Here is a 25,519-nt window from a genome sequence, read left to right on the forward strand (position 1 = left end):
TGGGGCTGCTGCTCACTAAAGAGGGGGCACAGGGTAAGGTGTTCGTTCCTTCCCTTCTCCGGTCCGTCAGGGCCCTACAATATCCATCACCTATTGTCCATGGTTATACTTTTCTCCGTTTGGCCTCTTGGCGTCTTGGTCAGGCTGGGGGTAAGAGGAAATAATACAACCCATCAGCCTGCACACTGCTGTGGCTGGGGGCCTATTTGTGCTGTTGGGGGTTGGCCTCCTCATTCCAGGGGCCAGTGGGGCTTGACGTAACTTTGGTGAAGATCATCTCCTGCTGCTCCCTATGTACCTCTCAGGGGAGGGAGAGGAGATGCCTAGAGTTCAAATGGGGATGAAGGGAAGAGAAGAGGAGCGTATGTATTCCTTGTGTATTTCTCAGCAGCCTCAGGTAGCCGTAGGGTTAGGAGCAGGAGGGGGACAGGCATCCCCAAGTTGTCTGAATACTGAGCATCTCAGTGCTCAGCCTGTCTGTACTAGCCACAGGGAGGCGAGGAACACATTTTAGGGAGAAGAGGGACGGGGGAGTCCCTGCTTCACATGCCCGCATCCTCTCCCTAGAGTAGCTTGAGAGACACTGCCTTGCCCCAATTCAGCCAGTGGGGAGCAGAGGGTGGAGGGCGGGGCAGCGTCCCAGGGCTGAATGGGCTGTGGCCCTGTGGTGGGAAGGTGAGGGGGTCAGAGAGCCTCCTGGCTGGCAGTTAGGAACTCCTCTGCCCGCTTATGTGCCTCCAGTGCTTTGATGGTGTACACATCCTGGGGCAGCTCTGACTTCCGCCGAAGCAGCACTTTCTCCTTCTTCATGTCTTTCAGCATCTGTGTGTGGACAGGGAGTAGGCAAGACGTGGCAACCAACTTCCAAGCAGTTCTTTTGTCTCCTCCCCTTATTTGATTCTGCTGCTCCTGTCTTCTCTCCCTTCCAGAGCTGTCTTTGATTTCTGGCCCCCCCTCCCTCCATGCCCTCCCACCTGCACGGCCTCTGTCTCCACTGTTCTCTTCAGAAGTTGGATGTCCTCTGCCGTGGGGGTCTCTGTCTCCATCGAGTACACAGGAGGCAGTGGTGGAGGTGCTCGGAACATGGGATACTGAGAAGGAAAGTAGGCAGGCGCATGAGTGAGTGCCACACCGGGAATTTGTGAACCTGCCTGCTTCATGTTCCTCCTCAAACACACCCTCCCCAAGCCCAAGATGGGCCCCTTGGTTCAGGGTGGCAGCAAAAAAACCTCACCTGGGGATTAAGTCGGGCCAGCTCCTCTATCTTTTGCCACATCTCTTCTCTTTCCTTCATTCGGAACCGGCCCCTAAAGGAGCACAGACAGGGTTGGGGGTAGGCTTGAGAGAAGCCAAGGAGGCTGCTGAGGAAAGATGAAAGTCCCCCAAGTGGAGAGATACTCACTTCTGCTTCTCTGCCTTGTACTGTTGTGTGCAATCATCAAACAGCTTCTGATTCATCTCCATAAAGAGCTTCAGGGCATTGTAGATAAGTCCATGGATTGTCCTGCCCCAAGAAGAAAGATGAGGTGTAGGAAGCCAGAGCCTGCTCCTAGTGCCAGAACACCACCTTGCTGTCTCGTAGGCGGTTATCTCTGCTAAAAGCTTTCTCATTTACTACCCCACTTCACACACCTCTGCACAGTGTAAACTCATCTCTCTGGCCAAGTCATGTGATTTAAGGTTGGCATTTTAGGGTCTTTACAAATATTGGTCCACCAGTCCTTCCTTGCCCCACCCCTCCTACCTGCTTCCCACCACTTCCTACCCATTCTCCAGCCCCCACTCATGGCCTCAGCAACTTGATGGACTGCATCTACACCATAGTGCACCTGCTTTTAGCAGGAAAGCCTCTGTACAACACAGGGATTCAGCACATACGCTAAGAGGCTCATACCAGCTTCTCACAGCATGGAATCAAGTCTCCAAAGCTGCAGAATATCTGACTGCAAGAAAAGATGTAGTGCAGGCCATTGCTCTGCTGGGGCCCTCTCATATAGATAGCTTCTGCCTCTTTAAGGTCCTATCAGCGTGCAGCGGGCACCAGCCCCACTTGCTGAGTGACCGGGTGAGACCCTCATAAGTCCCAAAAGCAAATCCCTACCACCCAAGCCCACCCGAGCCCCTACTTGTTCCAGTGGCTCTTGGAGTTCCTGTAGAGTGCAGGGAACATGATGGGGAGGACTCGGGCAGCATTGTCACTTATCAGGCTCATGATGTACTCGTTGTTCCAGTAATAGAGAGCACGCTCTGCCACCTGGTGGGGACAGGCGGGACTCAGCGAGGCCGCGGCTTGCTTTGCTGCAGACCCTCCTCAGTTTCTGGGAGGCATAGGCTGGGATGTGCTGGAGGTGGGTCTCACCTGGAAATGGGGGCTGGAGACACACTTGGCAAGCTGGCGGAAGAGTGGTTCCATCACTTTGCTGAACTCTGAAGGTTCAATGACATCCAGAATCTCCTCTAGTTCATTCAGGAACATCACCTCTTTGGGGCTGTGGGTCTTGGGCCAGAATTTGAGAAGTCCTACAATCACCTGTGAGGAGGACATGGGGTTAAAGTCTCACTCACTCAACACCTGCCTGGTTCTCCAGGCACCTTTCCTGCCCTCCCTCCCCAAACCTGGTGGCTACAGTTTGAGCGGCCTCAGCTAACTGTTCCTATTCCTCTGCCTTGGACCTGTTTCCTAGGTGTATGTAGGTTTGCTTCTTCGGAGGAAACCACGTCACCTGTCAGGCCACTTCCTTCCTGAGCTTACAGCACCAGGAAGAGGTGGACCCTGGGGCCCAGAAGGGGAATTACCGGCTCAGTCAGACTGCTCTCCTTCTCCAGGAATTGTACCACGCAGTATGCCAGCTGCAAAAGGTTGAGGTAAAAAGGAGGAGAAGTGCAGGGTTCAGTGGGTCTCAGGGAGGTCAGTGATGAAGCAAGACCCCAAAATGGAAATGGAGGGGTTCTCCGATCTGATCCCTCTGCCACCCGCTCCCAGCTGGAATACCTCCCTCCCTCCCTCTGCTGCCAGAGTGGGGGGTCATCAGAAGCAGCCAGCTCACCTGAGGGTGGTAAACACTCAGGGACTTGACCTTATGAAGGGGAAGCAAGACACGAATAAGGAACATCTTGTGCTCTTCCTTAAGGGGCAAGGCAAAGCCATTGATGATGCTGGGAGTTAAGGAAAGTTTGTGAGGACCAAAGGGTCAAAGGTCCAAGCTCAATGCCCCACTCATCCCAACCATTTTCAGTCCTCTGTGCCGTACCCCACTTCTCACCTGCCCAGGATCTCTAGGAGCTCGGCAATCCCATTGTGATGCTCTGTCTCATAGATGAACCTGAGAGAAGAAAAAGCCTCTCCTGATAACCTCTGATGTCCCACCAGTATTCTGCTGAGCACCCCCACTCCCTTGTCCCACACCACCTTAGCAGGGGCTTGCCTGACTCCTAAGCCTGGACTCCTGCCCTCACCTGTAGAAGATGTGGTTGATCTGTCTACGGATATAAGCTCGGAGGCCCAAAAACTTGCCATAGATGCGATGCAAGATAGTCTTGAGGAAGTCCCGCTCTCGAGGATCCTCACTGTCAAATAGGTCCAGGAGCTGGGAGCAGGCAGGAGGAGAGGTGGCAAATGAACAGGAGGCTGAGACTGGGGTAACACAGGATTCTGGCCAGGGAAACTCAGAGGTCCCATGGAGAAGGGGCCTGGGCACTAGCCTCAGGAAAGAGTGATTCTATTATACCACTCCCCTCAAAATGCTGTCTGGATACCACCTCTGGATGCATGTTTGCATATCCAGTGTGTTGCTTTTTTTTTTCCTTCCATTATGCTGGAAGCTCCTTACGGGCAGAATGGGTTCATTTAATCCCCTAAAGTTTCCTCATATGACACCACTGAATATATTCAGCATCCAAAGAAAGAGCTGTTACACTGGCCTCCCTGGTGGCACAAGGGGTTAAGACACAACCTATAAAGCTATCCGCAGCCACTGTGGCACAAGTTTGATCCCAGCCATGTGGGAGCTACCCACATGGTGCAGCAGACCTCTCCTGACTCGCCCGCTGCTCCCCTCAGCAGTGTATTTTGGTCAGTCTGCCTGTTCTGTTCCCCACTCTGTCTCTGGTGAATCCTCTCACCCCCCTGCATCTCTGGCCTATACCCCAGTTCTCCCCAGTATGCATAAATAAATAAATCTTTAAAAAAAAAGAAAGCGCTGGTACTGGAGTAAGGGGACTGGGGTTAATGTTCATGGAGTAGAAGAAAACGGAAGAAGAACCTCAAGGACTCACAGCAAGAACAAACTTCTGGTCAATGTACTTCTTGGCTATGTTTGGCTGGAAATCAGGAGACTCAAGGAAACGTAAGAAAAACTCATACACGAGCTGTGGAAGGAAAGGCGCATCCACTTTGGGAGGTGTCCCCAAGGACTGGGAGATACCCCTTTGCTGCAGGGCTCAGAATGCCCCATTCCCTACAGCCACAGCCAACCTGCGCCCTTTCCCTGGTACCTGAAGATGTGGCCAGGCAGCTTCCAGGGTGGGCTCATCTTCCTCTGGGTCAAATTCGGCCCCGGTGGGATTTGATGAAGGTGGCAGCGTCCGGAAGAGGTTCACAGAAAACTGAGGGGTGGCACCCAGGTTAGTGCTCTATCCAGGCTTCTCCAAAGCCCCCCACTCCTGCCCGCTTTCCCTGTGCCCACCATGGTGACAGCCTCAGGGTAAATGGCCTCGGTGACAACATCACGGCTATGGGTGATATACTCCACCATTTCGTTGAGTCCTGCCCGCTTCACCTCCTTGAATTTGAGGTCACTGAGTGGATCTGACACAAAGTCAAAGAGGACACAGCACTGGCGTAGCTTCTGGATAAACAGCTCCTCCCGCTCTTGGGTTGGTGAATCTGGAGGGTGGAGGGGGAGGCTCAAAAGTCAAGTTCTCTTCACCAGTCCTTTCATACTATACCCTACTCACCTTACAGGGCCTTCCCCTATTTCTCCTGCTGCCACCCTGTTACCTGGGTACCTCAGCCCCAGTGAAATATCCCCTCACTTTCGCTAAAGCTCCCATCACCCCAAAGTACCCCAGATTTCTACTCCAATAATGCCCACTGTCCTCAAGGCCTGGTGCACCAGCCCCTGAGAATTTTTTCAAGTACCTTTCAGGGCAGGAAGCTTCTGTAACTCGCGGTTCTTGCTGAGGTTGAAGCGGGAAGAGCTTTGCCGGCGTTCCTTTTTGACAATCTGGGGTCCCCCTGAGTACTTGATCTTGCTGAGCTGCGTGGGGGGCGGCGTGCTGTTGCTGGGCCGCTTGTTGGATGATGGTGTCTGAGACTGGGGCGGGGGCTGGGGCGGGGGCTGGGCCTGGTCAAACAAGTGACTTGTTGAAGTCCACTCCCCGAGACAGACCTTCCACCCGGGCCTGAGCCACCCACAATCCCCTAGTCTGTTTGTGCCCACACAGGCCTGGGCGGAGAGTAGCTGTCTCCTGCCCTGAAGGAGCTACAGCAACCCCTGGAGAGAGTGGCCAAGAAGGCATATCTCACAAAGCGACGCCTGTTGCCTGTGCATCAGGAGCTTCCCAAATACTCATTCATTACTACTATTCAGTGATAAAATGAAATCCTGCCACTTGTGGCGACATGGATGGACCTAGAGGGTTTTAGGAGAACACCATATGATTTCACTCATAGGAGATGAAACAAAATAAATGAAAGAACAAAACAAAAACAAGGGCCTCCCTGGTGGCACAAGGGTTAAGTCTTAGTACTATGAAGCTATCCACAGCCTCTGCAGCATGAGTTTGATCCCAGACCAGGGAGCTACCCACATGGCACAGCAGACCTCTCCTTACTCACCCGCTGCTCCCCTCAGCAGTGTACTTTGGTCAATCTGCCTGTTCTGTTCCCCACTCTGTCTCTGGTGAATCCTCTCGCCTCCCTGCACCCCCCACCCCCGCACCTCTGGTCGGTACCCAATTCTTGTATGCATAAATAAATAAAGCTTTAAAAAAAAGAATTAAAAAAACAACAAAAACAAGCCCTTAGACAATAACAACAAAACAGTGATTACCAGAGGGGAAGCAGGAGGGTAAATTGCATAAAAGGGGACCATTGTTTGGTGTAGGATGGAAACTAGACTTGGTGGCATAACATAGTATATACAGGTGTTGATTTATAATGCTGGACACCTGAAACCTATATAGTGCTATAAACCAATGTTATTTCAATTAAAAAAATATATTCAATCTAGTTCCTAAATAGGCAAAACTAACTGACGGACTGATAGTGACAGAAGGCAGGCAAGTGGCTTTCTTCCTAGGGCAGAGATGGCAGTGCTGGTGGCAGTAAGGTATAGTTATTGACTAAGAAGGGGCTGAGGAACCTTCTGAGTAATGGAAACATTCTATGTCTTGACTACATCTGGGAGGGGATTCACAGCATGAACAAATGTAAAAATTCATTAAACAGTACACCAAAGATTACTGAACCTACTTACTAAATGTATGACCACTCATCAATTAAAAGTTAAAGACAGGGCCTCCCTGGTGGTGCAAGGGGTTAAGATGCAACCTATGAAGCTATCCACAGCCACTGCAGAGTTCAAGCCCCAGATTCCCAGCCGGCCAGGGAGCTGACCCACATGGCGCAGCAGACCTCTCCTGTCTCGCCCACTGCTCCCCTCAGCAGTGTATTTCAGTCAGTCTGCCTGTTCTGCTCCCCACTCTGTCTCTGATGAATCCTCTCACCTCCCACACTTCTGGCTTGTACCCCAGTTCTTGTGTGCATAAATAAATAAATCTTTTTAAACAATCTTAAAAAAGGGCATCCCTGGTGGCTCAGCGGTTGAGCGCTGGGTTGCAAAGCTGCCTACAACCTCTGCAGCGCCGGTTCAATCCCCGGCCACCGGGTGAGGGTCCCACATGGTGCGCAGACCTCTCCTGCCACCTGCTGCTCCCTCAGCAGTGTACTTCGGTCCTTCTGCCTGTTCTGCTCCCTACTCTGGCTCTGGTGAATTCTCTCACCCTCCCGCGCTTCTGACTGTACCCAGTGCTTGTGTAAATAAATAAATAAATATTTATTATTTATTTGTTTGTTTGTTTATACATGCACTGGGTATAGTCAGAAGCGCAGGAGGGTGAGAGAATTCACCAGAGCCAGAGCAGGGAGCAGAGCAGGCAGAAGGACCGAAGTACGGGCTTCCCTGGTGGCGCAGCAGTTGAGCGCTGGGTTGCGAGGCTGCCCGCGGCCTCTGCCGTGCCGGTTCGATCCCCGGCTGCTCCCCAGCCACCGGAGGAGGGTCCCACATGGTGCGCAGACCTCTCCTGCCGCCCGCTGCTCCCCTCAGCGGTGTACTTCGGTCCTTCTGCCTGCTCTGCTCCCCGCTCTGGCTCTGGTGAATTCTCTCACCCTCCCGCGCTTCTGACTGTACCCAGTGCATGTATAAACAAACAAATAAATAAATAAAACATGCCTCTATTAAAAAAAAAAAAAAAAAGAAGGACCGAAGTACACTGCTGAGGGGAGCAGCGGGCGGCAGGAGAGGTCTGCACGCCATGTGGGACCCTCCTCCGGTGGCCGGGGAGCAGCCGGGGATCGAACTGGCGCTGCAGAGGCCGCGGGCAGCTTCGCAACCCAGCGCTCAACCGCTGCGCCACCGGGGAGGCCCAATAAATAAATCTTAAAAAAAAAAAAAAAAATCTTAAAAAAAAGTTAAAGATAAAAGTTAAAGAAATTCATTCCAATGTCTCTCAGTAGTTTAGCTGCTAGAAACACAGCTTCTATCCTAAATATTAAAAAAAGAGTCTGTGCAGCATGCCATATTTAGAACAGCAAATAAATAAGTGGAATATTATGGAGTTAAAATTATGTTTACAAAAACTGTGCACTAAATGTAATCATAGAAAGTTCAGCTGTGAAAAATATTTACACAGTCTTAATAATTTACCCAAAACTGGTTATAAGTATTTTGGGAGACATCTGATGGAGGGGAGACAGCTGATGGAGGTGGAAGACTCTGAGACCTTAATGTTTCACAGCAGGAAGTCAACAGATAGTATCTCAAAAGAAATGTTTAAAGCTGTCAAAGAATCCTACTATGAAATTCAGGAGTCAATCTGTAAGGAAAGAGTTAAGAGTTGCATAGATCTGAGGTTTAAAGCAGGGGGAAAGGAGGGAGTAGGATCAAAACATGGGTGGGAAGAGCATAAGGGACCAAGGTGGTGGCTCATGGGTGATGTGGAGGTGGGTATATTTGGGGACTACACCTGAGGGGAGAAATCAAACACTGTAACAGTATGAACAACAATATAAAAAAATTTAAAAATTGATAAAAGGAAAAAAGAAAAGAGTTAAGAGTTGCAAGGGTGACCCCAGAGCAATAGGAGAAGGGCTGCAGCTGCCCATTTCATTGCAAGTCCATACGTACTATCTGACTGACTGAAAGAAGTACATTATGCTGATAAAAAAATTTTAATAAAACCCAACAGAAAGTCCAAAACCATGTAATGGGACAAAATTGCTGCCTATGCTAAGTTAAACAAGGATAAACTGCATATGCAAAATAAGTCAGCCATATTAAAACACAAGCACACAACCCAAAACTTAGTTAAGAAAAGGAAAGAACAAGGGGTCTCCCTGGTGGCGCAGGGGTTATAGTCTAAGCACTTGAGTTATCAAGCTATTGGCATCCACTGGGCAGCCACTGCAGCAGGAGTTTGATACCTGGCCAGGGAGCTACCCACATGGCACAGCAGGCCTCTCCTGTCTTGCCTGCTGCTCCCCTCAGCAGTGTATTTCAGTAGATCTGCCTGTTCTGTTCCCCACTCTGTCCTTGGTGAATCTTCTCACCCTCCCTCCCCTGCATCTCTGGTCTATACCCCAGTTCTTGTATGCATAAATAAATAAAATAAATTGAAAAAATAATAAAGGGAAGAACAAGAGCAAGTCAAGCATTGTGTAATGATGCGCTCCTGTGGTAATGGAATGAAAGGTGACTAAATTGTCTACAATGGGAGAAAGAGCTAATTTTTTAAAAAAAGATTTATTTACTGGGCCTCCCCGTGGCGCAGCGGTTGAGCGCTGGGTTGCGAGGCTGCCCGCAGCCTCTGTAACGCCGGTTCAGTCCCCGGCTGTGGGCAAGGGTCCCACATGGCGTACAGACCTCTCCTGCTGCCCACTGCTCCCCTCAGCAGTGTATTTCATCAGTCTGCCTGCTATGCTCTCCCCTCTGGCTCTGGTGAATTCTCTCACCCTCCCATGCTTCTGACTGTACCCAGTGCTTGTGTAAATAAATAAATCAATCTTAAAAAAAAAATTATTTATTTATGCATACAAGAACTGGGGTGTAGACCAGAGGTGTGGGGGTTGAGAGGATTCACCAGAAAGAGTGGGAAACAGAATAGGCAGATCTACTGAAATACACTGTTGAGGGGAGCAGCGGGCAAGACAGGAGAGGTCTATTGCGCCATGTGGGCTGCTCCCTGCCTGGGGATCAAACTCGTGCTGTAGGGGCTGCAGACAGCTTGATAGTACGGTGTCTTTGACCCCTGTACCACCAGGAAGGCCTGAAAGAGCTAATTTTTATTTTTTTTTTAATTTTTTTTGAATGTATCACAATTTCTTTATTCAACTGTTTTTTTAAATATTTTATTTTATATAATTCTTATATCATTTTTCATCTTTGTACAATGTAAATGTATGCATTTTCATTTTGGTTATATTCCCCATACAACTGCACCCCCCCCCCTTATTTGGACTCTAGTTCTTCCTCTCCCTGCCCCTCCCTAATCCCCCCCTTAGGGTGTCTCTGGTTTATAGTTGCTTGTTGATTTTGATTATTACTTTGCATTGATTAGTCTTTTTCCTGGTCTCTTATTTAGGTTTCTAGATTCCTGCTATGAGTGAGACCATCCGGTATTTTTCTTTTTCTTTCTGACTTATTTCGCTGAGCATGATCCCTTCCAGCTCCATCCATGTTGCTGCAAACTGCATGTGTTTATCTTTTTTGAATGCTGAGTAATATTCCATGGTATATATGTACCACATCTTCTTGATCCAGTCATCTATTTTTGGGCATTTGGGCTGTTTCCAAAGCTTAGCTATTGTAAAGTGTTGCTATAAACATAGGGGTGCAGGTGTTCTTTGGAATTGATGTTTCTGTGTCCTTTGGGTAAATACCTAGGAGTGGAATTGCTGGATCATATGGAAGCTCTATGTTTAGTAGGTCCAGAAATCTCCATACAGCTCTCCATAGTGGTTGGACCAGTTTGCACTCCCACCAACAATGCAGGAGAGTTCCTTTTTCTCCACACCCTCGCCAACATTTGTTGTTGCTACTTTTTTTAATATGTGCCATTCTCACTGGTGTAAGATGGTATCTCATGGTAGTTTTGATTTGCATTTCCCTGATGACAAGTGATGTTGAACATTTTTTCACATGCCTGTTGGCCATTTGCATTTCCTCTTCAGAGAAGTTTCTTTTTTGAAAGAGCTAATTTTTAAAGGTAACCCCTTTACCTCCTCCCAGACATAGGCAGCATAGCACCTTAAAGGCCCTTTTCAGAAGCCTAAATACAGGTGCTTGCAAGACCGTCTACCGAAAGCTACTTCAACAGTCCAGGTAATAACACCCTGTTGGGAAAGGAGCGGCTGGGCCACAGGACAGCACATGCCCTGACTTGGAGACTCAGGAGGGCTGGAAGAGTGAGGCCACATCCAACCAGGGGACCCCACCATAGGAAAAGCTGTCCTTACCTCTCCAGTCCCCTCCCCAAACTCGGACTCCTTACCATAAGAATGGGAGAAATTTGAAATCCTCTGGGATAAGAGGGAGACAGAGGTTTTATGCTTTGCATGCGCATGTTGTATCTGGATTATTTTTTTGTACACGTTGCTGTTCTTTTCTGTACAATGTTTGATTTTTCCTCTCGAGTGTTGTCCCCATAAAATTACCACCATCAAGACACCTGTGAACCATCACCATAGATGCTTGTGCTCTTCCCTCCTGTTTTGGACCCTCTCCCTCCCCCAATTTATAGTGTGACTGATAGTTTTATCTTTGTATCTGAATTTAAAAAAAAAAAAAGATTCTATGGAGCTTGTGACTGACCTCGTGTGAGGTGAGGGGGATCAGAGAAGATCAGCCTGTATCCAGGCTGGGGCAGGCCTGTGGATCCAGTGTGCCTGTTACCACCTTGGCCATCTATCTTGCCTTCTCCTTGGCCAGTCTGACTAGGGGTGGGCAAGGAAGTTAGGGCAAGAGCAGCCACCACACGTCTCTCTCCTGTGGCCAGCCGATGTGATTTTGCTTACACAGTGCAAGGCACCTGGCGTCTCTCCTCCTGCATATAGCGGATGAATCTCACCTCAACAGGAGAAGAAAGGGAGAGAAACAGAAGCTGGGGGAGCTAGAGCTTGGAGTACATCAGACTCTCCCCTGTTTCAAGCCTCCACTTACCTATTATAGGAACCAAATCGTCCTATCTGTGGAGTTTTGTTAGTGGTCAAGAGCACAGACCTGAGCCAGATGGCCTGGATTTGACTTCCACCTTGAGTAAGCTCCAGAAAGTCAGAGAGCTTCTCTGTGCCTCAGTTTCCTCATCTCTAAAATGGGGATGACGAGAGTTTCCCTACCTCTCAGAGTTAGATTTAAATTGACAGTATATGACACACAGAAGTGTTTTAGTAGAATCTTCCATGATGATGATTTCCTTATCCCTGAATTGTAGGAATGCAGGCTGGAAATTCCTGAAGCTAGTTCACCTTAAATGTTCCTTAGAATCTACTATCATCCTTGTTTTATTTTATTTTTTTAAGATTTATTTATTCATGCATACAAGAGCTGGGGTACAGGCCAGAGGTGCAGAGGGTGAGAGGATTCACCAGAGACAGAGCAGGGAACAGAACAGGCAGACTGACTGAAATACACTGCTGAGGGGAACAGCAGGGGGACAGGAGAGGTCTGCTGCACCATGTGGGTAGCTCCCTGGCCGGGGATTGCACTCATGCTGCAGAGGTTGGTGATAGCGTCACAGGTTGCGTCTTAACCACTTGTGTCACCAGAGAGGCCCTCCCTCATCGTTGTTTTAAAAGGGGGAACCCAAGAAAGCACTGCATCTTTCAAAACCATCCTCAGTCCCACCTTCTTCTAAAAAGCTTCTCAGGTCTCTGAAGTCCTTGGGTGTCCTGGCCTCACCCTGACGTCCTGACCCCCTGGCACTCTTCCCTATTCCACTGGCTCTGTGATCATCTCTAGCTACGCCTCCCGTCAGTCTGTTCATGTGTCATCTGCCCCACTAGGCAGCAAGTCTCTTAAATTGAGGACTTTGACTTGTACCCTTCTGGGTCCCCAAGGTACTGGCACCTAACAGGCATTCCATGAATATTTGGTTGGTTGTTTGACCAGGGGTCAGGGTCAGGCCCTTCCTGTCCCAACTTGGGAACCATTAGAACAGACCACTGGGCAGGGGCAGGAATGCAGTAGGAGAGAGCAGCATGAGTGATACTAGGGTGAAGGACTCAGTGACAGCTGAGGAACAAGACTGAGGGAGAACATGTCTTTCTCCATCCTGCCCTGCACCTCCCTAAAACAAGTACTGAGGGGACATCCAGGGAAAGGAGGCATTCTCTGCTAGATAGGGGAAAGCAAGACCTGACTTTTCCCTGCTAACAAGGAGGAGGGAGTTGGACTAGATCAGTGGTTTCCCAACTATTCTCCAAGTAAGGTTTCAAGAGAACACAGAGTTGCAGACTACAAACCAAAATTAAACACACACACACACACACACACACACAAACAAACCACCACCCAATGAGTCAATGCCTAAGGTCCCTTCCTCATAGGATTATGTTATTGCAGGCTGGAGTGGCCCGCTCCAGCCCCACCCCATTAGGCCGCCCTGGTTTTAGAAGGACCATTGGCTCAGACATAAGAAGCATCTAAGAGACAGCTGGTCCAGCCTGCAAAGCCCCCGGCTGCCAGCCTCGGTGAGATATCCATTGCCTGTTCTGTTCACCCTTCCAGCTTCTAACTTCTCCTCCACTCACCTGCGCTGGAAGAGGGAGGCAGATGAGTCCCCAGACGCCTTCTGCAGTCATCTGAGCAAGGAGGGGTAATGATGATAGCAAGCTGCCCTCCACCCCTGCTTCCCTGCCGTCTTGCCTGGTCCCGCTTCTGAGACTCTCGAGAAGCCATCTCCTTGGTCTGAAGCACCTTCACCTCCCACTTCTAAACTCTCAACAGGATCTAAACACCCAGAAGCCTTTCCAGGTTTGGGCCGCCAGCAACCAAGTGGCATTTTGCATTTAAGGACCATGCTCACACTCAGGCAAATAAACTTGCCTATTCTGCACAAATCCTGCTCTAATCCAATCTTAACACAGCCGCCATTACTAATCATACCAAATAATGAAGCACAGGGGAGATAGAAATGTAATTCAGCGCTAAAGAAAGCACCATAAGATAAAAAGCAGTGAAAAATGCAAAGATTAATGTCTCAGCTCTTGCATAATGAATTAGCTGAATAGAGATCATTTTAGTTTAACTCCCCCCAAATGACAGGGGCGTTCTCTCCTATACTGCATCTAGAGTTCTACCTAGCTGTCAGAAGAATTAGGGAAGATATGCCAGAAGAGGCAACTTTTGATTTGGTTCTCAAAGGAAAAACATGAGCTTAATAGGAAAAAAAAAAAAGGGTGGAGGGGGAGAAGAGAAACAGAAAGCAATCCAGGCCAATGAAACTGCATCAAGAGGAGCCCTGAGCCATTAAAGGGCTATCAGGGTCTTTCTGGTGGTGCAAGGGGTTAAGATGCAGTCTGCTGAGCCTCCCCAGGTGGCGCAGGCAGTTGAGCGCCACACTGTGAAGCTGTCCACAGCCTCTGCAGAGTGCATTCCATCCCGGCCTGCCAGCGAGAATCTCACATGGCGTGGCAGACCTTTCCTGCCTCGCCCGCTGCTCCCCTCAACAGTGCATTTCATCAGTCTGCCTGTTCTGTTCCCCGCTCTGTCTCTGGTGAATCTTCTCACCCTCCCGCAAATCTGGCCTGTACCCCAGTTCTTGTATAAATAAATAAAATAAATCTTATAAAAAAAAAGATGCAGTCTATTAAGCTGTCCGCAGCCACTGTAGCAGGAGTTCGATCCCCTGCTGGCCAGGGAGCTACCCACATGGCACAGAAGACCTCTCCTGACTCTCCTGCTGCTCCCCTCAGCAGTGTATTTCAGTCAGTCTGCCTGTTCTGTTCCCCACTCTGTCTCTGGTGAATTCTCTCACCCCCTACACCTCTGGCCTGTACCCCAGCTCTTGTATGCATAAATAAATCAATCTAAACAAAAATAAAGGGCTATCTAAAGATGGGAAACCCAGTGTGGCAAGAAATCAGGAGAGGTGCTAGAAGAGCAGGGTGCGGCCAGCTCGGAAGGGTTGAGAGGTCGAGCTTGGATTTTAACTTGTAAACAGTGAGATGTCAACTGAGGATTTTTGTAGAAGACTGATCAGGCCAGAAATGTACCAACTCAAGCTATAGGGAAGACCAGATGAAATGGGGGAAACTGGGTAACTCCTTCCCTCTCTCTGTCCCTACTCCCAGAAAGCAGGAGAGGGCACAACCACGGCATGGGGCTGCTTTTTTCTTTTCTTTTTTTTTTTTTTAAAGATTTATTTATTTATGCACACAAGAACTGGGGTACAGACCAGAGGTGTGTGTGGGGTGTGTGTGTGTGTGTGTGTGTGTGTGTGAGAGGATTCACCAAAGACATAGTGGGGAGCAGAACAGGCAGACTGACTGAAATACACTGCCGAGGGGAACAGCGGGCGAGACAGGAGGGGTCTGTTGCTGTGTCACTTCCTTGGCTGGGGATCGAACTGCAGTAGCTGTGGATAGCTTCACTGTGCTGACGCTTAATCCCTTGTGCCACCAGGGAGGCCCATGGGACTGCTTTTTTCAAAGACAGACCAGAAAAGACCTTTGCTACCGTGACAGGTCACTGTGACTCCTAATCTCCTAAGGCCCCTTTCTGTTTTAAGACTTTTCTAGGATCTCCCAGCCAGCATTATTATGTCCTTAAGCACACAGGAGACCCAAGTCTGGAGTCCTAGGCTGAATTCAAGCCTGCTCTTTACTCGTGAAGTAAAAGCTATTTAACACCTCTAATCCTCAGTGTCACCTATGAAATGGGAATGATGACAACTGCAGAATGACCTTAAAGGAGTGTTGTGAAGATTGAATGAGACAATTAAAAGATTAAGTATAAGCAAAGAACTTAAGCACAGTGCCCAGGACAATCTATTGGGTTGAACAGTGTCAAAACTCACTCCCCCAAATTCACACTGATCCAGCAACTGTGAATGTGACCTTAATTGGAAATTGAATTTTTGCAGCTATAATCAAGTTAAAAGGAGGCCCTACTGGAGTAGGGTGGGCCCCAAATGCAATGATTGGTGTCCTAGGGGTTAAGTCTCAGCGCTATCACTGCCATGTGTCAGTTTGATCCCCAGCCACGGAGCTGACCCACATAAGGCATAGTACACCTCTCCTGTCTCGCCTGCTGCTCCCCTCAGCAGTGTATTTCAGTCAATCTACCTGTTCTGGGCCTCCCTGGTGGTGCAGGCAGTTGAACGCAGTGCTGTGAAGTTGTCCACTGCCTCTGCAGCATGAGTTCAATCCCTGCCGGCTGTGGAGATACCCACATGGCGAGCAGACTTCTCCTATCTCGCCCGCTGCTCCCCTCAGCAGTGTTTTCAGTCAATCCACTTGTTCTGTTCCCCACTCTGTCTCTGGTGAATCCTCTCACCCCCCACACTTCCAGCCTGTACCCCAGTTCTTCTACTAAATAAATAAATAAAAGAAGAGGGAAATTTGGACACAGGAGAACTCCATGTGAAGATGGAGGCAGAGACCGGAGTGACGCAGGACCAGATAAGGAATGCCCAGGTCTGTTGAATGTCATCGGAAACTAGGAGAGCAGCATGGAACAGATTCTTCCCTGCATCTCAGGGGGATATGGCCCACGCACACCTTGATTTCAGACTTCTGGCCACCACAACTGTGCAGGAATAAATTTCTGTTATTTTAAGCTGCTCAATTTGTGTGGCAGTTTGTAAAGACTGCCCTAGGAATCCAGCGCATGAGCACCTGCTCCGGAGAAGGAACACTGCCTGCTTCAGGGCAGCACTCAGATCGAGTGGGACGGGCTCTGGAGAGTGCCTGACATGGGACACGATTGGCTGGATGAGGCCCAAATTCTGGAAAACGGGCAAGGGAAGCACTGTGCAAAACAGTTTTTGATGACTTGAGCGACATAGCCTGGCCCCTAACTTTTCCACCATCTCTCTGCCTAGGACCATATGGGTGTGTTTCTAGAAAGTCACAGCGCAAAATCCCTGCAGCTCGCCTCCTACAGGTGAGTCCTGAGCAGTGTTTCACAGCACAGACCACAAAGCGGACTCAATATTCCTTTTCCAGAGGGCTGGAGATGGACCACTGCCCTAAACAGACCGTCCAGGAAGGCAGCACAAAAATGCTAGCCGTTGGTCTCAGCCTATTTCTTAACTTGTTTGAGTCTTCATTTTCCCATCTGCAAAATGACAGGTTTAGATTCAAAGGTTCCTGCCAGCTCTTATTTGGGGTTGGCTTATTCGTTCCCTTGTTCACGTATTCACTCCGAAAGCATCCAAGCACGGGCGCCTCCAGGGCACTTGGCCCCTCCGTGTTGAAGAGAGCCTCAGGAGCCCACATTCTAACACAGGAGACACCCAACACCCAGGGCATTTACATGCACTATCTGACGACAGCTCCGGCTAAGTGCCGCTGTGGTGCACTATGGGAGGCTGCAGAGTACACAGAAGGGGCCCTGACCACCCTGGGGCGGGGGGCACGAGTCAAGAAGGCTACTTTACAGAAATGCCAATCCAATCTAGCAGCTGAACAAGTAGGCATTAATCAGGCAAAAGGCAGGAACAGGCCCCTATTTCCTTTCTGTCCCTTTAAGCCCTGTTTCTAAGTCACTCTTGCTTCTCTGAATGTCAGTTTTCGGCTCCTAGCCACCTTCCCTGTGGGTCTCCCAGATGTCACCATTCCTGAAGGGGAGCCTGCGCCCAAGGGGAGTGTCCACAGAAGCATTTACTGCTGATCTCCTCTGAGCCAAGCGCACATTCGAAGTCACACCCAGCTCCTTCCCTGAGTCAGTGTGGTGGGGAGAAACGCATATGGACGCATATGGGGACACAATGCTACCTCGAGTGCTAAGGGCTACCCTGGAGACTTGACCAGATGACTGTGTAAGTGCCAAGGAAGGAGAGATTTACCTCAACAACCTTGTCTGCAAAATGGGGGAAAACTACCCTGTCTACTTTTTCCAATCATTATAAAATGATGGTTACAAGTGTGAACAGTGCTTGATCTCTTGAAAGGTGATAGGAACCAGAAGTGCCCAGAAAAATCGAAATCCCAAGCACTTGTTAATTGATCTTTTCTCCCCCACAAAGCCACAAGACCTGCCCATAATTGGAGAGGTCTGCTTGCTTTTCTCCACTCCTCCAGACAGTTTAATACGGCAGGGCTTATGGCAGCACCAGGGAGCATCCACTTCCAGGTAATACAGATGTGTGTTCAGCATGTCCACAAGCCCACTCAAAGTCCCAGCGTGCCACTGTACACACGCCCAACCTGCACATGCATACCCTGGACTTCCTTAGGTCCTTACACCCTCCAGTGCTCCTTCTACTTGCCATTTATTGCCTTATAGCCCTAGATCACTGCACTGACCTTTGCTTAAGACTGTCTTTCAGCAGGGACTAAGGGCAGTGGAGTCAGCCCTGCCTGATGGAGGGACACCAGTCTCTCCCTACCTCCTGGCCCACCAGAGTCAGGCAGAAGTCATTTGTCACCTACCTGGGCAGCCATATACTTTTTCCCTTCTCCCCAGGATCCAATATCCCTAGCTTTCTGCCCTAAGAACTAAGGAATTCGTAGCCCTCTAAGTTATAGAAGGCTTAGTCAGAGAAATGACTTTCACAGGGGTCACCAGGGAGTCTGAAGAACAGGAGAGCGTATTTGGTCTACCCGAGGCAGAGGGAAAGCCCGCACAAGGGCATTCTGGATGAGCCACCTGGGTCCCTCCCAGACAGCAGAAGCAGCCTTCCTTTGCACAAATAACATCTGGCCCGGGCTTCCTTGCTCCACTAGCCATTAAATTGAAAGGACTTGGGGCGTACACCACAACTGGGAAAGTGCCCATGTTCATTACCTCCTCAGTACTTTCGCCTCCACCATCCTTGCCCGCGCTGCTGGGCTTGGCTGTGCCTTTGGCAAGCTTGGGGGGCTCCTGAAGGGAGAAGATGGAGGTAGAGTTAGCAGATGCCAGGGGAAGGGAGAGGTCTCCTCTGGGGCACTCAGGTCTTTGTAATTATCCTCTATCCAAGTGAATCAATCAGTCAATTAAAACCAAGAAGCACCTACTTTGGACCTAGCCCAAGGGTAGGGAAGGGCTGTTGTATACAAAGGGAGAGTCAGTGTTTGTGTGGGGGGTGCGTGTATGGAGGGGTTAGGAAGACATCCCTAACACTAATTAAGCCTGATAATGCTCTTTCCCTTCTAAGCAGGTGGATAAGTTAGGGCCTTAGGGCCTGGGAGAGGTTCTGTCAAGTAAGAACTAGGATGAGGAGAGTTAAGGAAAAAACACAGAGTGAACTGGTGACTGGCTTCTGGCTACAGGGCAGAGGGGTACTAAGGGTCTCATGAGGGAGGGAGGTGGTCACCACTCTCCTCCCAAGGCTATCTGGAAAGACCTGGAGACATTATTTGGAATATCACAAATAACGCCAGACTAGCGGGTGCTACTGGCATCAGTTGAGGCCCAGGGATACTACCAGATTTAGAAGTTGCCCCAAGAACATCTGGGTGGACAGCACAGCCAGGGACAAGCTGAGGGACTGAACTATTTCAAAGAGTGAGCACTAGTCTGAAGTTCCCCTTGGGGAGCTGGCAGTTGGCTCAGAGCCCTGGCTTGCCCAGCATCCCTTCCTATGCTTTGGGCCAAAAAAAGCAACTGCACAGGGACAGGTTGGGGAATATGTGAAAATGACTTGAGGATTTAGGTCTGACGGCAAGCTGCCCACAAATCATCCTTGTGTCGTGGTACTGTGGCACATGGAAGCGCCCCGGGTCCTTGTCCTTGGCACTGATGGGACCATTCTGGAGGATCTAGTCCAGTCCTGAGCATCAGACTTTGAGAGGGACAAAGAAAATCCTAGTTTTTCTTCAGGGGAAATACAATCCTTACTGGGAGTAGAGTCAAAGGCCAGTCCCAAGAGCAACAGCTGCAGGAACTGGGATAGTTAACAATGGAAGGGAGGAGTTATGGGGGCTGGGGAGGGTGGGGAAGAGGGATCTTTACAAATAAACGAAGGGCTGCCGTGTGGACTACAGATGCAACTTGTTCTCTAGACCCAGAGGCCAAGAGCCATGGGCTGAAGGGCCAGGAAGACTGGCTGAGGCTCTAAACAAGGAAGAATTTTCTCCCAGAGCAGCTACACAGAAACCGTCACCTAGTGAGGCCACAAGCTCCCCAACCCTGAGAGCATCCAAGCAGAGGAACATTCATGCCTCCTCTAAGGCATGTTGCAGAAGGGATTCAAGTCTTAAATCGCCAATTGGAGGACCTTGGAAATCACTTTCGGCTCAGAGATTCTGCAACTCAATAGCACTGAGGCCCTTGAAATGAGAAGTGTTAAATCAAATGATTGTGACTACAGGGGCAAAATGATTCTCAGGAGATGAGAGCTCTGTGTGGGCTGCAGTGGGGGGAAGGCTCCCTGGGGGTGGGGAGGAAGAAAGTCATTCCCAGGTGTGGGGAGCAGGGCCAAGCAGTGACACAGGGGAAAGGCCTTGCTTTTCTCCCACTGCCTACGGACCAGGCTGGCCACGCTGACCCTTGCCAAGGGGCCAGGAGTGACTCACAGCATGGGGTAGAAAGGAAGAGGAGGGGATGCAGGCATGACACAACACTGAGGGGACTATCTATCTGCACACACCCCAGATGTGGGCTCCTGGACAAAGCAGAACCATCATCTGTCTACCTGATCATAAGCTCCTTATTCTTTGTTTTAATTCTCCACCCACCCGACAGCACTCAGACAGAGCTCTCAAGGAATGTGCCTACAGAGATCCCAGCTGCTTTGGTGTGTGTGGGTGTGTGTGGGCGTGGGGAGACCTGGCTCACCACTCTTGCTCTCTGGCTCCTGCAGAACAGGTGAAGTGCACACACTTCAGCCCAGTCCAGCAGGCCAGTGCTGCAAGGCACCGTGGTTTGGAGCCAGGCCTGTGTTCCAGGCTAACTCTTACTTGCTAGCTCGTCACAGGCAAGTTAACTAGTCTCTCTGAGCCTCAGTATCCTCGTCTATAAAAATGAGGACAATCAGAGTACCTAATTCCCTTTAGCAAAGTGTCTGGCACATTAGAATGTTTCTGTCAGTCAAAGTTAGTATTATTATTTACAAGAAGAAAGTGGGAGAGAGCACCTCACCCAGGTGCCTAAAGGAATCAGTCCCAGAAAGGAGGAAAGAGGAGGGAATTCAAATTTCCCCAGGGGAATAACTCAGTGCCTAGGCATGGAGGCCTACTGTGTGCAAAGGAGAAGTCACACCAAAATGGAGCTTAATTATTATCTCAGGGAAAAAGAAAAGACTTGTCCACAGTTAATTCCGATCCAAGGGAACACAAGTGACCTGCCAAGAGTTGTGCAAATCCAGAGGAGGAGGGCCAGTGAATTCCCAACCAAGGATTCAGGGAAGGCTATAGAGAGGAGTCAGGGCAAGGTGGCCAGGATTGGGACCCGAAGAGATGAAGCAGAAAAGGGGAGAGGTGATTCTCCACCCACCCCTCCTCTCTGCTCCTACACCATTCAGGCAAGCCTCAGTCACATCATCACCTGCCTCCCCCTCAAGACCTGACAACCATGTAAGGAGGCCAAATGCAACTGGAAATCAAAAGCAGCAAGTTAAAACTTAAAGGGGATCAAATAGACCCGGCTCCACGCACTGTAGTCCTTCCAAATACTCACGCCCATAGTCTCAGCAAGTCTACTGAAGAATTTCTTTCTTCTCAAGTCACCTAGTAGAGAAAGGCTTCTGTGGATAGGACTAAAAACCATAGATGGTGGGGACCTCAGCAGTTACCCCTGAATTCCATGCCATTCCTCACTCCTGGAAGGGGTCCTCTAGTGCCTGGTGTGGCTGACCGCATGGGCATCGTCTATGGCTAAGTTGTCCAAGCTACTCCTACATGCTCACTCCCCAAGAACAGGGCCTGAGTGGGGCACACACAACCCTGCCCAGATCAGCAGGTTGTGTGTCCCAGGAGGGTCAGTGTCTGGTGTACCATCACCGACCTTATGCTCAGGTCCTGAGAAGTTATGGGGACAACAAAGAGTCAGAGCGGTCTGCTAAATCTCCCATAGCTCCAGGGAAAGAGACTAATAGATAAGGTCAGGGATTGTAGTCTAGCATCCTAGTCAATCGGAGGACAAATGAAAGCAAGACCACTCTGGGGTGGTAAAGCAGGTGAGCAGAACACCTGGCCAAAGCCAGCCCCCCCCCCACCAGGGGCCATCCCTAGGGGAGGAGAAGCTGGGGGAGGCTGGAACTGGTATCCTAGCATCCTCTGTGTGAGTCTGTACCTCAAAGGAACTACACCTCTGAGTCAGACCTCAGCAACAGCAGGAAACAGAGGGGAGAGAAAGGCAGGGATGTGGAACAGGGGAAGGCAGTATAGAGGTAGAAGAGAAGGGTGAAAGAAGGCAATGTCAAGAAGTCGCCTGTATCAGGACACTATGACAGAGGCTAAGGTACCTGACCTCTGGGGTAAGAAGGAAAACTATTCTGACAGTTAGGACAGATCCCCAATTTGAGAATAGTGTGCAGAAAGACAGAAATTCAGCATGGATGCAAAAAAGAGGAAGATGCAAAGACTATCCCAAGATTAGGAAAAAGGGGAGGAGCCTGCTCAGACCAGGAAAGGTGAGTGATTTAGGACCAGCAGTTAGAGGAGGCTTTGGAGCAGAAGAGGCATTTAAGTCGAAGATCTGATGTTGCAGCTGGGCCTCCAGCAGGCTGTGTGACCTTGGCCAAGTCCCTTTCCCTGTGGGGGCCTCAGTCTCCTCATCTGTACCATGAGGGATAGCACTGGAAGCGCTGGGAAGTCCCTTCCTGCACTGACGTTCTGAGGTTCCATCAGCAGAAGGAAGGGCTCAGTCAGGAAGGGCTTACAAGTTTGTGTGTGAAGGAAGAACTAGAGGGAGGGGCCTAGGCCAGATCTGGTGGAGAGAGAAAGCAGAGCTGTTCTAGGTCAGGGAGCTTGGCGGGCAGGGAGAAGGGGCTGTGGGGGACAGTGGCGACAGCCGCCTCAGGCCCAGGCCCAAGCGGGCGAGAAGAGGAAGGGAAGGGGGCAGCACTGGAGAAAGGTGCGGTCTCAGACAAGGGTCTGTCCCAAACGGATGGGGGATGGGAGAGTGGGGTGGAGGGCGCAGGGGAGTGACCTGGGAGTAGGGCAGATCTCGAGGGAGCAGGTTACCCTGGGCCGGGGCGGTAGAAGGAGGGAGGAGCGGAGGAAGATGTATGTGGAGCGACTCTATCCCGGGCAAGGTGAGGGAGCTCTCCGAGCTGCGGCACAGGTTGGGGGTGCAAGCAGCAGCGGGGGCGGAGGGCTGGCCCCGGGAGTCCTGCAGGGGCCGGACGGGAGGGTCAGTCTGGGGTTGTCCCGGGCCTGGCTCGGGCCCCTCCCAGAGCTCCACGCAGGCCCCAACGCAGAGGTGCGGGGGTAAAGGCCACGCTCACCTTCTCCTTCTTCAGTTTATAGGGCATCTCGGCCCGTCCGGACCCGGCCCAGCTCCTGTGGCCCCGCTCCTGCTCCGGCTCGGCCGCACTCGGCCCGCTCGGCGTCTGTTCGCCACCGCCTGCGCGCTGCGCCCGGGTCGAGCGGTGTCTGCGCCTCCAATTGGCCCGAACTCCTCCTAACCTGCCTGACAACCAGGCGCCGCCTCCTCGGATTGGCTATTGGAGCCAAGCAGCTTCCCTTTTTTCTCATTGGAAGGGAAGAGTACAAACCGCCAGGGTTCGGCGTCCAGGATTGGCTGAAGCGGGAGGTCCCGCCCTAAAGTGGGTCGAGCTCAGCCAAAGAGGCGGGGGTGAGGGAAGCCGAAGCCCAGCCCCGACTGCCGCACTCCGAAGTCGGTGTGCGTCCGCCTCGGCCATTCTTCGCTTCCTTTGGAACCCAGCTCTAAAGTGGTTCTCGTTCTCTTTCCATTCTGCCACTCCGCCCAGTCCGAGGGGAAGGAAGGAGCCGTGAAATGAGGAATACCTTTCGGCGTCAGGGTCACGTTGCACTAATTGTGTACTCAAAATTGGTGGCGAGAGCTCCCAGGAGTCTTCGAGGGTATCCGTTTGCCTGGACCCGGCTTGCAGAAGACCAAAGGGGAAGGCTGAATGGGCAGGCATCTGGGTGAGATGAGATGAGAACCCCTCTTTGTGTAATTTTGTAAAGAGGGTCCTTCCTGCAAAAATTCCCACTGCACTGCAGTATTGCCTGGGATTGGGGGACCCTCTGGACTGGACTCTTGGGAACACAGTGGAGAAGCAACCGCATAGTTGAATGTCCTGGAAAATACAGCCTTTTCTCCCCATCCTTCCCAAGTGTCCAGTGTCCGGTTTCTGCCCTCAAGGAATTGAGTCTGATGAAGTTCACACATGTGTATAAACAGATGATTAAGATACAATGTTATAAAGTACACAAACCTAGAGGTGGCTAGAGGAATTTGTTTCAGAAAGTGAACTCCAGTAGCAGATTGACCACCTGAAGAAAATGGAGAAGGCTCAAGAATAAGCCGGTGGTCCTTGTGTAACAGGGTGGTCCCCAGGAAAGGGGGAGGTTCCCTGCCCCACCCAAGGGAGGGTGAAGCTGAGCAGGAAGAGGAGAAGCTGCAGAAGAGACTGAGGAAGGAAGCAGGATGGAGCTAGGAGACCTGGAGGAGGCGCATGGAGCCTAGAGACACGTAAAGAAACTGTGCTTGTCTTTTGGTCGTGGACTGGGTGACACAGATGTGGATGAGACCCGTGGAGAGGTGACCATGGCAGCTTTTATCTTGATGTTGATTTTGCTCTTTTCCTTCCGGGCTTGTTTGGTTGTTTCTGACTCTTTTCTGTGGGTCCCCCCTGGAAGATGCTTTAGACTTGTGGCAGGCTTTGGGGCTTTGCTCTGGGCCGATCCCATTTGGATGGACTTTTACCCACGAGGGGATGGGTAACTTTGGGTGCTTCACTTAGAAACTAGACTCTTTGCCTTACCTGTATTGTTTCCTAGTCTTATTAAAGTTCCTTTTCATTAAAGTCTCCTATGTTTTGTGTTGATGCGGCGGATGGCAGAACCCACTTAGAATAGACAGGTTTGCGGGGTTTGGGCTGCCCCTCTCCCTGTCCTCTAACACTTGCAGCAGGAGAACAAAGTTTTAAGACAGTGGTAATGGGCATGAAGAAGAAAAGATGGAATTGGGAAATGTGTAGAATCAACAGAACTTGGTGACCCATTGGATTGTGGGGCAAATGGTAAGGGAAAGGGAGAAGTTGAGGGTGACTACTGGAGGCTGTCCAAGATGTCTGAGGAAAACTGGTCATAGTGGTAAAGGAAGTAATAGAGTCTGATTCCAGAAAAAGATTAAGACAGAGATCAAGTAGAGATCAAGATCACCTTCATTCTGCAGTTAAGAGGTTGCTGGTGATCTTTGCAGAAAAGTTTCAGAGAAGTGGAAGGAAGATTAAGGTCATAGTGTCTGGAAGGATGAACAGAGGTAAGACGTAAAGGCAACAAATGTAGGCTCCTGGTTATTTTACAAAAGTAGTACTTGGCTTTCAATGACTAATGATGATTTCAAGGTAATACAAAGTGGACTGCACGCCAACCATTATTTGCTGGGGGAAAACCGTGGGAGGAAACGACATTTATTTGTGCATGGGTATTTGTGTATGTATGGTTGCTGACCAGGGCAGGATACTATCAGATGTATTTACCCATTCCCAAGGTTTAAAGGAGCACCACAGTCCTGAGGCATACTCCTTGCCTGCTGTATGCAAAGCAGGCATATCCTTTTCAGCCCTCCCACCACCTTCTCTTACTTCGTCCCTCTGGGAGGCTGGAGCCAGAACCATAGTTTAGGATTACCAAATGGGAACTTTCATCCATGTGAATTCAAGTACCTAGTGCATCTTGCATGCTGTTTTAAAAATGTTCATTTAGCAATTTCAAGTTTAGGATTAGAGGTACCTCCTGGCACTATAATAATATATGTAAAAACATATTCCATTTAAAAATATATTTTAATGTCCTCCTGTGGATAGAAATACCTTATATCATGTAAATAAAATAATCACCATACAGATTTTTAGGAAATTTTCAGGAATGCATAATGTACAAAGTAGAAGAGTGTCTCATACAAAGCTCATGAAAGAAAGGAGAAAGTTGGACAGAGGCCAACTTTCTGGATGAAGCTAT

General features: G+C 50.0%; 1 protein-coding gene across 4 annotated transcripts; it reads right to left on the minus strand.

The window, feature by feature from the left end:
• Positions 1 to 684: 684 nt before the first annotated feature.
• On the minus strand, positions 685 to 23,062 carry PPP2R5D (protein phosphatase 2 regulatory subunit B'delta; the record flags this gene model as incomplete). 4 transcript variants are annotated; one of them, XM_084228421.1, is made up of 16 exons in its annotated part: positions 685 to 822; positions 975 to 1,091; positions 1,235 to 1,307; positions 1,403 to 1,504; positions 2,127 to 2,254; positions 2,360 to 2,530; positions 2,797 to 2,850; positions 3,048 to 3,156; positions 3,264 to 3,323; positions 3,457 to 3,587; positions 4,276 to 4,368; positions 4,495 to 4,605; positions 4,686 to 4,885; positions 5,141 to 5,345; positions 18,228 to 18,305; positions 22,813 to 23,062. In XM_084228421.1, the coding sequence occupies 16 exons, from the start codon at positions 22,837 to 22,839 to the stop codon at positions 685 to 687; spliced, it is 1,797 nt and encodes a 598-aa protein (XP_084084547.1). The 4 variants fall into 4 exon arrangements, with proteins under 4 accessions (XP_084084547.1, XP_084084549.1, XP_084084550.1 ...); XM_084228423.1 differs by having other exon boundaries at positions 5,141 to 5,339; positions 22,813 to 22,839; XM_084228424.1 differs by having other exon boundaries at positions 4,686 to 4,862; positions 5,214 to 5,345; positions 22,813 to 22,839.
• Positions 23,063 to 25,519: the final 2,457 nt, after the last annotated feature.

The sequence above is a fragment of the Talpa europaea genome (assembly GCF_964194135.1).
Source record: "Talpa europaea genome assembly, chromosome: 2".
NCBI classification, from domain to species: Eukaryota; Metazoa; Chordata; class Mammalia; order Eulipotyphla; family Talpidae; genus Talpa; species Talpa europaea.